Source organism: Cygnus olor, chromosome 12 (assembly GCF_009769625.2).
Source record: "Cygnus olor isolate bCygOlo1 chromosome 12, bCygOlo1.pri.v2, whole genome shotgun sequence".
Lineage (NCBI taxonomy): Eukaryota > Metazoa > Chordata > Aves > Anseriformes > Anatidae > Cygnus > Cygnus olor.
In genome coordinates, this window is record NC_049180.1 from 6,460,413 (window position 1) to 6,473,715 (window position 13,303).

Genomic DNA, 13,303 nt, shown 5'->3' on the forward strand with positions numbered 1-13,303 from the left:
TTATGAATGGAAAGGAAAATGAAAAAGGGTGAATATAACTGGCTTGAGATTTGTTCATTTGCGAGTTGTATTTTTTCTATCATGCCAGATTCCTGCAAGTGATGCAGCATGGTTGAGCTGTGCAATAAATGCTTCTACAAAATTACTCGCCATCCTCACGAACCAGTCTGGTAACTTAAAGTTCAGCATATTTATTTCTAAAAGGCATCTACTGCATTTTCTGTGAATACTAGATGTTAAGGATATTATTTTTGAACTGCTTTCTATACTATGCTACTGTGAAATCGAACTCTTGCTATGAGGAACTTCTTTTATTTTATGCTCTTGAAAAATAAATCATTTAAACATTTAGCACACACAAATAAAAAGGAGAAAGTGTTGAAGGAGATAAAACCTCAGCAGAAATAATAACTGAAACCCAAAACAACAACCACAACAAATAAATCTTAATTTAAAAAATATGTCTTCATTCTGTGAGCAAGCCTCCTAGCAACTGTTGTTACCATTTGGCGGGATAGGTCACGTATACTTAAAGCAGAGTTAAACATATCATTGCTTGTCCCTTTTTTGACATACTAAATAATATTCCTAAGCTTCAAACACTCCTTTCACTCACTTTGGATATTTTATGATTTTAAAGAGGAGAAGGTTCCTTCTTCAGTTTCTAGTGCCTCCATAATACTAGAAATTCCAAGTAAATTTCCCCCCAAGTAAACAGCCAAATAGCCAATTCTTGCAGGACTGAGGGTTTTTGTTTGATTGTTTGTTCTTCACCCCCCCCCCCCCCCCCCCCAATCCCTCCCCCCAAGGAAAGTAAAGGGGAGTGGAGAGAAGAAAAATAACCTTAACTTTGGTATTTTAATGATGACACGTAAGTTGTTCATGTCAAAATTACAACTCTGAATTTGACCTGAAAAACTGGGGTGCCATATTCCACAGGAGCACAGGAGCCTCACTAAGGAGCACACCTTATAAAATAATTTGAACTTTCTTGATTTTGCTTATTAGAAAGAAGAGTTGCATCAGGAATTATGAAAAAAAAAATAAAATAAAAAAGAAAATCTTCACTTCAATTCCTCACGTTTTCATGGACACGTTGTCTCACAAATTAACTTTAACTTTTTCACCGACATTGACCCTACAGTACTGATGTAGCTCCACCAGTAAAGCACAACTAACAACATGATATGGACCTCTCAGCCTTCTGCCTGATCAAGACACTATCCACATTTACAGGTGGAAGGACTTTTATTTTCAGTGAGAATTATCCACAACTGCATGACTTATAGGAACTAGTGTTTATTAAAAATATCAAACATCACAGTACCCATAATGCAGCTTTAAGACTTAGAGAAATCGGAGTCATAAAACTTCGTCTGTTCACAGACGTTTGAACACACTGTTTATGCTCAGACTTCATCTTCTGCACAGTTTTTTGCAACCCCAGAGATAGATTGTGATAGAGAATTTCTGGCAGTTTGGTCTCCTGATACATGTCTTTTTAGTAAATTATCTCTGTATACCTCTTAAAAGAACATATGATCTATAATTGTAGTCTGAGTGGAAACATTTCTGTATTTTACCATGAGGATTTATGTCACATTAACAACACAAACATGCAATATTTATCCCTTTCCAGATTCCTTTTTTTGTGTAACTTCTCACAATCCTTTAGCTGCTTTGGCATTAACTGCTAAAATGCTAGAATGACAACCATGCCAAGGAGCAACTCAGATGAAGTACAATTTATTCTATATTGTACAAATGCAGCCCTGAAGAATTTCCAGTGTGAACTAAGATCTTAAAGGACTTTCTACAATGTCAAAAGAGCACTTGTGTGGAGAAGACACACTGCACCTCCCTGTTTGGTGATGAGACACTAACCAGCTTTACTTCTGATAAGATGCTTTACCTGAGGTATTCAATTATATCCCTACCAGACTATGCTGAAGGAATATTTAAAGTCTGCTTTGCCCTTGACTCTTGATTCTGCATGTCAAAAACACTTAACTCAAACCCTTTTGGATTACCAACACTGCATTAAGTTCATTGACTCCTGTACCAGATTATCCAGGACCAGATGAACTGATATCACACTAACAGATATTGATGCTGTTTTAATATTAGACAAAAACAGCATGGCTTTACAAACGTTTTAATTATTTTGTGGGGGTGGGCTAGGAGAGAATAAACAGTTCCCTCATGCAACCTGCAGTCAAGTATTTTATAGAACCCTCCCTTGAAACTGTTGTGAAAATTCAAAAATTTAGTGACATACATCCTGAAGAAAATGCTTTTATTTGAGAATTTTTGGTTTATGAAACCACAAAACTGTCCACACTAATCTATAGCTCCCCTTGCTGGGTCAGTTGCTGAATTGCATTTGAGCTGTGGCAAACAAATAAAGTATTTGATACATCTAGACTTACAAAATGTGCATCATAGACATCTGCTGTTGTGCACGATAAGCCTCTGTGCTATCCACATTGCCTGGAGATGTAGCCTCACCAGCACAAGCCAAATTTCAGACCACACTTCAGTGCTGCAACTGAAGAGACGACAGAATCAAAAAACAAAAGCACATACCAGCTTCTTTCTGCCTCCTAAGTTTCTACAGACTCCCTTGAATACCACAGGCAATCCTCACTTCTTGTCCTTAACCCTCCCACTCTGAAAGATGTCAATGAACAGGCTGTTATTCAGAACACCATTCTGAATGGAACTCAAAATCTCTTAACAGCTATACTCGAAAGCAGAACCAGTCCTCGTTCCCTTACTAGAAATGAGCACACCACAACACATCTTGTTCAGACCACCTGCAGTTACTGTTCTGTTTCCTTCATCAGAACTTGTTAGTGCTACTGTTTGTGAACCCTATGAGCTTTTTTACTGTAATAAAGCTTAACTGTCCCAGAAAACCTGACTTTTTTTGCAAAGTGCATTATTTCTCTCATCAGTTATTCAGATATGCCCATAAACACACTGTGAAGGTTTTTCCTTCTTGAAATGGCTTAATAGTTTTCCTAATGAAGAGTAAAATATAATCCATATCCAAATCAACTAATCACTAATGCAACAGAAATTCCTTAGATTTAACGCAGTTTCTCATTCCAAACGCAAGGTACAATGATGCTAGGATGGAATTCCCCCAATATATATTTTTTTTTCCCTTGACCTTTCAGTTACAATTTGCATTTTCAGGTAATTCATAGCATCTTCTATGCTTTTGTCCTAACAAGTTTATCTACGTTAGCTGTCTTGACATCGCTGTGGAGATATAACTGAGAATAATATGGCTGGAGTGTAAATCCTACTGCAATGGTTTTCCCACAAATATGGGAGTCTCTCTCACATTGGTATGAATGTGAACACAGAAACAGGTGTACAATACATGGTGCTGTAGAAGTTTTGTTAAAAAAAAAAATAAACCAAAACTTCTATCCAAAGAAAATAATAACATAGGCAACCATACCTTCTAATGATGGTTTTATCTGAACCTAATGAAAATTTGGAAATATGATACATTTTTCTGGTTAAAATCAGCACATACGGACACAGCACAATTAGGATTGGTTGTTTGGATAAGAAAGATTTTCATATTTCTTTCTCTCCAATCACTCTCTGTTCTTGTCATTAAATTAAATAAAAGAATAAAAATAGAAAAAGCAAAAAGAAAGCAAGCACATGTAAGTCAACAAGCATCCAAATAAAAATTATAGATCTATTTTTTATATGCCTCTGACACCCTTTTGACCATGTATTGACCATTTGTGACCATTTTGCTCAGACTAAATCAATCAATAAGTTGCTCGTCCAGAATGTAAAACTGAATTTTTAACTGTTATAAAATTGATAATTCAGAATATGAGATGAGATGAGAAGATGGTATAGCTATAAACTCACAGTATGCATATCAAGAAAGCCGTGTGATCCAATCACATTAGAACAATAACTACTAACATAAGAATTATTACAGCTTTTAGCAAATGAAAGATTTTTAAAATGTTTTGATACTCACAGGTAAATTTGACATATTTGTCAATTTTCAAAGGAGTCTGGAGTGATTAGATTTAGAGGTCAGTCACTTAAAGGTCACTGTGAGACCATAGATTTTACTTTCAAATTATGAGCAAGAAAAACGATAACCAAAACTTTGCACACACAAAGTGACTAGTTGATAGAGGGATTTGTGAAGTTAGTCTCACCCATTGAAACAGACCCCCATTTACCAGACATAATTTTCCTGATAAATAACCTTGATAGATAAAGGCAAAGAACATAGACGATTTACTGCTATTACAAACTTCTTCAAACTGTGTGCCAACACTCATCCTCTTCAAAATAAACCAGGGAGCACTAGGTCTCATGTTACAAAGCATACTATTCCAAAAAGCTAACAATAAATCTAAACCAAAAATCAATACTATTAATTTGTGAGATGGATGCTAAAAAAATCAAAGCTGCCATCACTCAAAAGTGTTAAAACATAAACACAATGGAAATCATAAATGTGCTTTAAAACTCAATTTAAAAATACCAATTACAAGTTTTTCTAATCTAAATTTAAGACCCCTGTTGCTTATTTATTCCTATGAAAAAGGATGCAGCAGATGAATTGTGAATTATGTTAACAGTCATTTTCCCAACCACAGAAATTGTTGGCTTAATGCCCAATGAATACAATAGCCACATGTTCACAATCTTTAATTATCCAATTAATGTAGTGTCGTTTTAGCAATTAGTTCAGATGACCATATGTAACTTTTTACAAACAGCTCTTTCTTACTATGACCAGAATGCCAAATATACCAAAATGTGTTTATATTAAATGCCCAACTTGAACATTAAAAGGACTTACATAACTACCTATGTTTAACATACTGTGACTTGTACTATTAGATGCTTTCCAAAATGGATTTAGTTTCATAAGTAAGGTTGATTTTTGCAGACTTGTTCTGTCTTGCAGTCAAAACTCCACATTTTGTTTTCTCCTGTAATGTTAAAACAATGTCCTAATGAGGTCAAACCACAGCTGTCAAAAAAAGTTTTGGATCCGTTTCGGTGGGGTTTTTTTTGAGATAAAAATTGAAAACCAGCTTGGTATAGTCTATGCACAGATTGTGCAAAAGCTTCACCCCTACATTTCTTACAGTGCTCTACAGATGAACCACTTGCATTAGCCACTGCGCCACGGCACTGGTGTTCATCGGAAGGATGCGGGAATGGCAGCCACCTCCCCATTTTGTGGTATCACAACACAACCCCAAGAGAGCTGCGCGCTCGTGCTGGTTCGGTGCCAGGTGGCTGTCAGGTCATCGCTGCAAAGGCAACGAACTGAGGCACAGCCAGAGTATTGTGTCCCTTCATCAACCTGGAGCAGGCTGCAGGAGACAAGGGTAGGATCCTACCAGCACAGAAGAACCTCAAGAGACACTGTGTCTCTTTCCTGTAAGGTCATCACGCTTACTGAACGTGATTTAGCTCAGCAGACCTAATTCTCATACTCAGTGTTATCTCATCCTTTACAGCTTAAGTTACGCTCTAGAAGGAATGAAGACAAGGATGTAGATTACATTACACCTTCCTTTTTGGAAGCATATGGCATTGGACACTGTTGGAGAGAAGAAATTGGCTTACAAGGAACCAACATAAAAATTGGCTTCCCGGGACAGGTTTGATTCAACACATAAATCTTTTATTCCTTATGTAAGGAACATTGCCGTATTCCTTACAGTAGGAAGTTCCCTATATTCTCATTGATTGAGGATCTGATTCCAAATACAACTTCTAGGTGCTCTGATGACAGAAGTCTAAAAAACACTAACAAAGAACAGAGACTGGCAGAACTAATTCCCAAGTTCAGTGAAATGGAATATAAGAGAAAGAAGAAGATGAAGGCAGAATGTCTGCTTGAAATTAATGCAACATATTTTATTATGTGGCCATCACTGTATTAGGCATTAAACACATTCAGAGAAAACTATTTTCTGTCATAGTACTTCTCTGCAGTAAAAAGATAAGTTATTTTCTCCTGAAGATACTCAAATTATAATCACTAGTATAGGGGTAATTATTGAAGAAGAAAAAAGAAAAATCAATTGCTGTGTAATGTCTCAAATCTCTATTGTTCATAAGCTGTGTTTAGATGAAGGTCTTTATTTCTCCTTAAATTGGCTTCAAGTCTCTCTAAGGACTCTTTTAATATATAAAAACTGTAACTATTTTAATGTAAAATTCATATCAACCTAAATGAATAGGTTAGCGTTACATTTTCTGTCACCATAATTTATGAATACCAAAACCGGTGAATCACAAGACATACAGTGGTAGATAATTTTATTTCTGACAAAAGCAATTTTTCTGCACCTTTTGCTCTGTTATTGACTTTCACTACTTGCCCATATTTCACAGGGCCTGTTTTATACTAGGGTTTTAGGAAAACAAATGGAAGTTTCAGACCTCTGTTCTCTGATACAAACTACAGCTTCTAAGATAAGTTTCTTATCAACCACAAATCTGCTAAAACAGTTGGATGTACTATTCAACAAGACCTGTTAAGGTTCCTTCAGCTTATACAACTACTTGAAACACTGGAGGTATTTAGTAGCTCTTAGGATAATTTCCTCTGAAAACAAGAGAAGTTAGCCCTGACCACTCAAAAGACAGATAATGGAATAGAAACTTTTTGGGAGGGGAAAGAGAGGTAAAACATTTTTTTAACTTGACTTGTGCGATACGTTCTCAGACAAAACGTAATAAGCCCTTTTGGCTCTGTATTCATCTACCATCAGATTCACACAGCATAGCTCTGATTAAAATCCAGCTCTCTGTAACGATTATGTTTGAGCAATGCCCTTAGGAGGATGAAAATGCAGTAGAGATGAGTGATTCCATGTTTGGCCACAGCAACAAACTCCCGCATGTGGACACATACTTGGGCAAGCAAATAATACCTGGATATTAAGATTTGCTATAGCCTGGGCTTTTCTGCAGAAGTTTGTTTGAAGAATGAAGGAGTAGAGGAGGTGCAGTTATAAGATTCTTCAAGATTACTCTGATTACTTCCTCACTTTCAAACGCAGAGTGTATTGAAGCCTCTTTAAAAAATTCATACAGTAGAATCATTCAATGCAACTGTAAGAAGAAAACTGTCAGACAACATTCCCAATTCAATATTACATTGTGCTTCAGGAAAAGATTTCCATATATTCTAGATTAAAAAAAGTCTCATAAATAAATGATAATCCATTGCTTGCACTGAAAAATGAAAAATAATTTTCTGTTTGCATTTTACTCTGCAGAGTAAAATTTAATCTCTCCTTTAATATAGTCTTTGTATATACAGAGAAGTAAAAAGATGTAACCTTATGAAAATTGATTTTTTTTACATGGTTAAAAATATTTCTATCTGTGTTTATCTAGAAATCTTACTTTTATGAGTGCTGGAATACACCACATATTGATAACTTAAACACATTATTCCAAACAAATTATGATAATGTTATTTTTTTAAAAAGAATGGAGAAAACCTAGGCTTTTAACACTAAGAAGGATAGAGACAATGATGAAGAAAAGGGAAACTCCTAAGAGGTTGCTACCTCTGGTACAGCTCAATAGAAATCTGTTAGTAATTTTTAAGAATGTATTGTCACAAGACTTCTATATATTTTACATCAATCTAAAATCTAACATATACTAATATAAAGATATATTATATATATGTATTTATAAATAAATTTACATTTTAAGTAATATGATGTGTTAGCATTACACAGAATATGAATTATAAAGTACAAACTATCTATACCTAAATTCACAGGCAATATTAGAAGCATAAGGCAATTCTTTTAGCTGCCAAATGAAAATCAAATATAATGTTGCTTTTCATTACACTACTTTTTTAAAAATCTTCAACTTTCTTTTTAAATGATGAAATATTTTCCTAATAACATTTAATTTGTTGGAAAAGAAATACTTCATAATTCACAACAAAACTTTCTGGTTTGAACTCTCGTATAGAAAAGCAGCAGAAAAAAAAGAAGGTTAAGTTCACAATTCTGTTGAAGAGACATCTTCCTCCTACTTGTGATGTAGGAGTAACCTGGTTTAATTCCCCTCTCTGCCTGGGGGGATTGGAGCGCATTGCCCATCGCTGGTTGACAGCTATGCTGTGGTTGGGGGCTCGCTTCCCTCCTTGATACAATTCCACTTTCTGTACGTAATTAAACTTTCACTGAAGCAGGTAGTGAAACCCCAGTGGCCCACTTCCCAGGTAAAAGCCACAATCACCAGCCAAAAGGGTCATTCTTACTTAGTTTATTTCTCAATTAGTAGTTACTCCATACGAGATAAAACAGGACAAAATGCAGTCCTGTTGCTACAAAAAGCTATTTTCGCACAGCCATTTAGAGACTTTTCTGGGAGAGGTGGGCTGCAAGACAGAAATTGTGAGCTTAAGAAAGCAGCTAAGATGTCATTTTGTATTCAATTTTGTAGGGAATAACTGAATAGCCAGCGTGACAAGAGGATGAAAGCGATTCCCTGCCCTGCTAGTAACCTGGGAGTATTTATCTGACAACCTACCTCTGATGTGTGAATAGTTCTGGGGTCACTGAAAATATGGTGGTTCCTTCTACCCTAGAATAATTTACTGTCCTCCTTAAATACATCCAATTGCTTCCAGCCTTGCCATCAGTTCTTCTATCACTGGGAAAGGAAAGAATTGCACTGTCCTGCAGCTTGCATTTATACTCCCTCTGGTCAAAATAAATAAAGGTTGAGGGAGATGCAAAGATGTCCAAAAAACTTTGAAGCACATCACTCCTAACAGGATGCTGTCAGTATGCATACGTAACGGCAATGTACTTTTAGGTGACTTGCATACAGCTATAAAAGCATTTTCAAAAGTGTGAAACTTACTTTTGAAAATGGCACAAAAGCACATTTTAAATGGGAATTCTCTCTAACAGAATTACTCTCATTACTGCAAGAAGTGCTAATTTTCCCGCTCACTGGAAGCTTAGTAAAAGTTCTGTATTTTGTCCCTAATTGTGATTAATCAGTGTAGTACTGTGAATGGCAGAAAATCCTTTTCAAACATGGCAATTTTCAAAATCTGGCAAAGTGTACATGTTATGCAAATTACTTCATAATCGTACTGCATGCTAAAAGAAAGCAAGAGAACTCCAGGCAGAAAAAAATAAAGCATCCTCCAGAAGCAGCATCCTGGCCAACTCCAGGCATGGGCAAACTACATGACTGCCTGCGGCAGCAGGCAGCTGAGGCCACCGAAACCTTGTTTCTGCCACCCATCTGCAGCACTCCAAAGCCATCACTTCTGCTGCTGACATTGCATGAGGATATGTGGGGCAGAGGATCTTGGAGAAGTGGCGGTGGATGTATCAGGCAGGGAGAGTTGGTGGAGGACCCAGCACATACCGGCACAGCAAGAAAGCCCAGTGCTGTGCAACTCTCATCCCAGCCTGAGCCCTTCTCTCCACCTGTCCTTTGCTGGGGCAGAAGCAAAGTTTCATCACACAGTCTTGCTTTTTGTCAGCACTGTTCGGAAGCCTCGAGCAGGCTCTAACCGAATCTACACAACTTCAGAAACATTTGAAAAGTACGGCTGCAATGTCTACACACAGCTAATTCTTTATGAAACCTGTATCAACACACACATTGCTGATAAACAAAGTCTGCTGTAAAATAAAAGGCCAAAAAAGAGAAAAATCGTTGCTTACATAATGAATATTCCAAAGGCAAATATTTCCACTGCTTTTAATAAACACACGATATTTCTGTTTAATCTTATGAATATCCAGAGCTGCACAAGTTGAAAAAGTTGCAATGTCACTAGGTTAATAATTCTTAAAAAAATATATATTTATATAAATATATATTTATTACTGTTAAAATATAGAACAGAATTCATGTGATGTATATTCTATGAGAAGCATCATTTTGCAATGCTTTCTGGCCACTTGTGAGGCTCAATTTGTACAAAGACCCTGTAAGTGTAATGGGCCATACATGCTGAAAATAAGGCACAGCAGTCCCACTGCAATGGTGTGTACTACATGTGGTCCAACTCAGACTACTCATCTGTCTATGAGAGCCAGGGGGGTTCTTAACTAATAGGAATAACAGCTTTCCTTTTTTTTTTTTTTTTCTAGCTAAGAGAGAATGACAATAATAACTAGATCTAAAATGTAAACACAAGTATTGTTTTTGCCAGAGCTTATTCAAAACTGGGCCTTAAAAAAAAATATAAATAGAGAAAATTTAAGACATTTATTGAATTCAGTACCTAACAGTAACGCCATTTACCCATTAATTTTCTACCTCTTGTTTCTGAGAGTCCAGAAGTTCTCTTCTGCTGTACTTGCACTAAGCACATAAACAAGGCAATCTCGTAGATTAACAACTAATTTTTGGACAGAATTGCAGGTTTGGGAGCCAATTTCAGGAGTTCAGAAATGTGGAATCATATATTTTTGGGGTGCACTAAAATATCAAGGAACTCCTCCTATTTGGTATTTTTCTTACCAGGAAATTTCCAAGGTCTGTGCCACATGCTGTCAGTGTTTCTCAAAAGGGCTTCTGATCATTACTTCAGGTTGAAATGACTTACCACGCAGCCATCTGGTCAGATGCATTAGTACACACTTCAGAAATCCACAAACATTTTCTAACTGCACTCTCCACTGTGCTCTAAGTGCAGCTTTGCTAGCACGCACCCAAGTACAGTATGTAAATAAGACAAAGACTAATAATGCCTTCAATCCTTTGAGCGCAAAGGCTGCTGTAGTATGTAACATAGCAACACATTTTCCATTACACCCAAAGATTAATAAGCCTCATGGAGACCTGGAAAATCTGACAGAAAACAAGGGCAATACGATGTTCATTTCTGTTTCATTAAACACAGGATGAGCTGATGGATCTCTCCACACTTTGTCACTCCACACTGTTAATGGCTCTTTGACATTATTATTCACCACGGGCGAGATTGTGTAACCTTTGCTCACGCTGGTGAGCATTTACAAAAGTAGTCCCACTGGCAACTGCTTTCGAGAGGTTACCTGAAGCATATGGTACTTCTCAGCTCAAGGAAGAGTGGCTGAATCTGACCACAGAAAAGTGTTTATGAAGGATTTCAGTGATGTGCATAGTTGGTGAAGGGCAATTCAGTGGATACAAAGGTTTAATGTAGCAGTTAAAAACTGTTTTCTCTTTCTCTGCACATTTTTAGCTCTGATGTAACTGTTGTGCAATGTTTCTTTTTCAAGGAAGCAAATCAAATACCTGGCTCTAAGGAACAAGAACATGACCCAGGCAGCCAAAAAGTGCAGGCGCATCAGCCCAACACCTCCCTGCAGATATGAGGCATAATACAAAAAGCCTTGGGAGAGACAAAATCATTTCAGCACAAGGAAGATCATTATTTTTACTTAATTACTTAATCAGGATTTTATTTCTTGTAATGTAGTTATAAAACACAGTCATACTTCACATTACCTTTCTTTTAGAACTGAGTATTTCATAGAGAAATGGAAAATAAACAGCAGTGATGAACACAACCGTGCCTATCACACAAACTAACCAGGAGTTAACCATTCCCATGTATCTTTATTATTTTCATTTGAAAACTTGGATGAATGGTAATTCTTCCCTCTTACTCAGTGTGCTATCCTTTGTGAAATTCAGAGCATTACAAAACTATGAGTAAACACGACTGTCTTTTCTTTACAAATAGCCCAAAGAGGCACATAGATATGAAGCAACGTTTAGAAGAGGTATGCTGGATAGATCTTTCCCTCAACAATCAAATTCCATTTCCAGCTCACCTTCAGTTTGCACAGACTTGCATTTTCCAATTCACCATTAGAAAATATGACCTGTGCAAAATTCACCCTATACCAAATGCAATTCAGACAAAGATGCAAACAAAAACTTTCCTCATTGCACATGTTCAAAGTGGCACTTGTGCAAAGCAGCTCATTATCATTTCTGTTCTTGTCTGTGATCTGCTTCTGGGACCTTTTCCTTATTTCTTCCACTGCAACCTAATCCCTGTGCTGAGCTGCTAGCCATCTTCCTGCATCAACCTACTTTAAAAACCACCATACACTGATCTTTTTTTTTTTTTTTTTTTAATTTGACATCTGTTAAAGAAAAATTCCAAGAATACCAATACTGTCCTTAAAAACTGGGAAGGGAGAGGTTGCAGTCATACAGAAGTTATAAAACTCCATAATAGAGCAAGTGAGTAGTGACGTCCCAGTGGTATTAGCGAGTGTTCCTCGATGACAGTTTGCATGTGCAACCCTCTTGTTTGAATTCAGACTGTCATGTGGTTTTTCTGACCAACTGTAATTGAATAGCAAAGACTGAGAATTTCATATAATAGGGATCAATATTTAAGTTACAATACAATAACAAAAGACAAAAAGACATCCATCCAATAAATATAATTAATGAACCAGCTGGAGAAAACGACTATCTGCCTGTAGATATTACACAAACATGAAAACAGAACATTATGTAAACATAAATCATGGTGGATTATGTGTTCAACTTCAGTTGCAGGTTAAAAAAATAATAATAATTTGGCCAATTCTTCTAATTCATATTAGAAAATAGATTTTAAAGAAAGCTTTGGCAAAGTGATATATAAATTAAATGCTCGGAATTATAAATTAGTTTTCCCCAGACAATCATGGTGATTCCATGAGTAGTTTCAGAAATAAAACTCATATCACTTAACTTTCTGAAGACTTATCAGACAACTTTACAACAGGATTTTTTTATAAACAATACAATTCACTACATGAAGACTGCTGCATTTCTAGCAAAATTGCAACATACAAAATTCCAACTTATCCTGTGCAGAATCCCAAACTGAAGTGGACACTATAATCATTGAGGGAGATAAAAACAATAGGACTTTTGCTACAGAACACAAATGTCTTTTAGAAAGTTGAGATGGGAGCAAAACCTCAAAGGTTTGCCTTAGTCAGATGCTTGAAACTAAGAACACGAATGGCATCACACTAGGAAATTAAAGTTATTAAATTGAAAATATGGCATATAATACAGTTAATTCTATATATGCTGAAGATGTCTGGGATTCCTCAGATACATATACAATAATTTGATTTTGGTGAGCAACAACACGCCAATTTCACATCACAGAATTTCTTAGACCTCTTTCCGTTTAAAACATTTACCCTTTGTCCTATCACGACATGGCCTTGTAAAAGGCAAATCCAAATTGGCCAAGGTCTAGTAAGCAATCAGCTCA

General features: G+C 36.3%; 1 protein-coding gene across 7 annotated transcripts in view; it reads right to left on the reverse strand.

Moving 5' to 3' along the window:
• The window catches only part of WWOX (WW domain containing oxidoreductase), a 511,256-nt gene that overhangs the window by 307,788 nt on the left and 190,165 nt on the right, over window positions 1–13,303 (reverse strand). The window contains exon 9 of one of the 7 annotated variants that reach the window (XM_040570721.1): window positions 2,522–2,548. The exons of 5 other annotated variants lie outside the window; for them this stretch is intronic. In XM_040570721.1, the coding sequence (XP_040426655.1) occupies window positions 2,537–2,548 (12 nt within the window). In that variant the 3' untranslated portion in view covers window positions 2,522–2,536. Of the gene's footprint in view, window positions 1–2,521; window positions 2,549–12,333; window positions 12,370–13,303 lie in introns of those variants that run through there. One more of the 7 variants, XM_040570719.1, reaches the window with a different exon arrangement.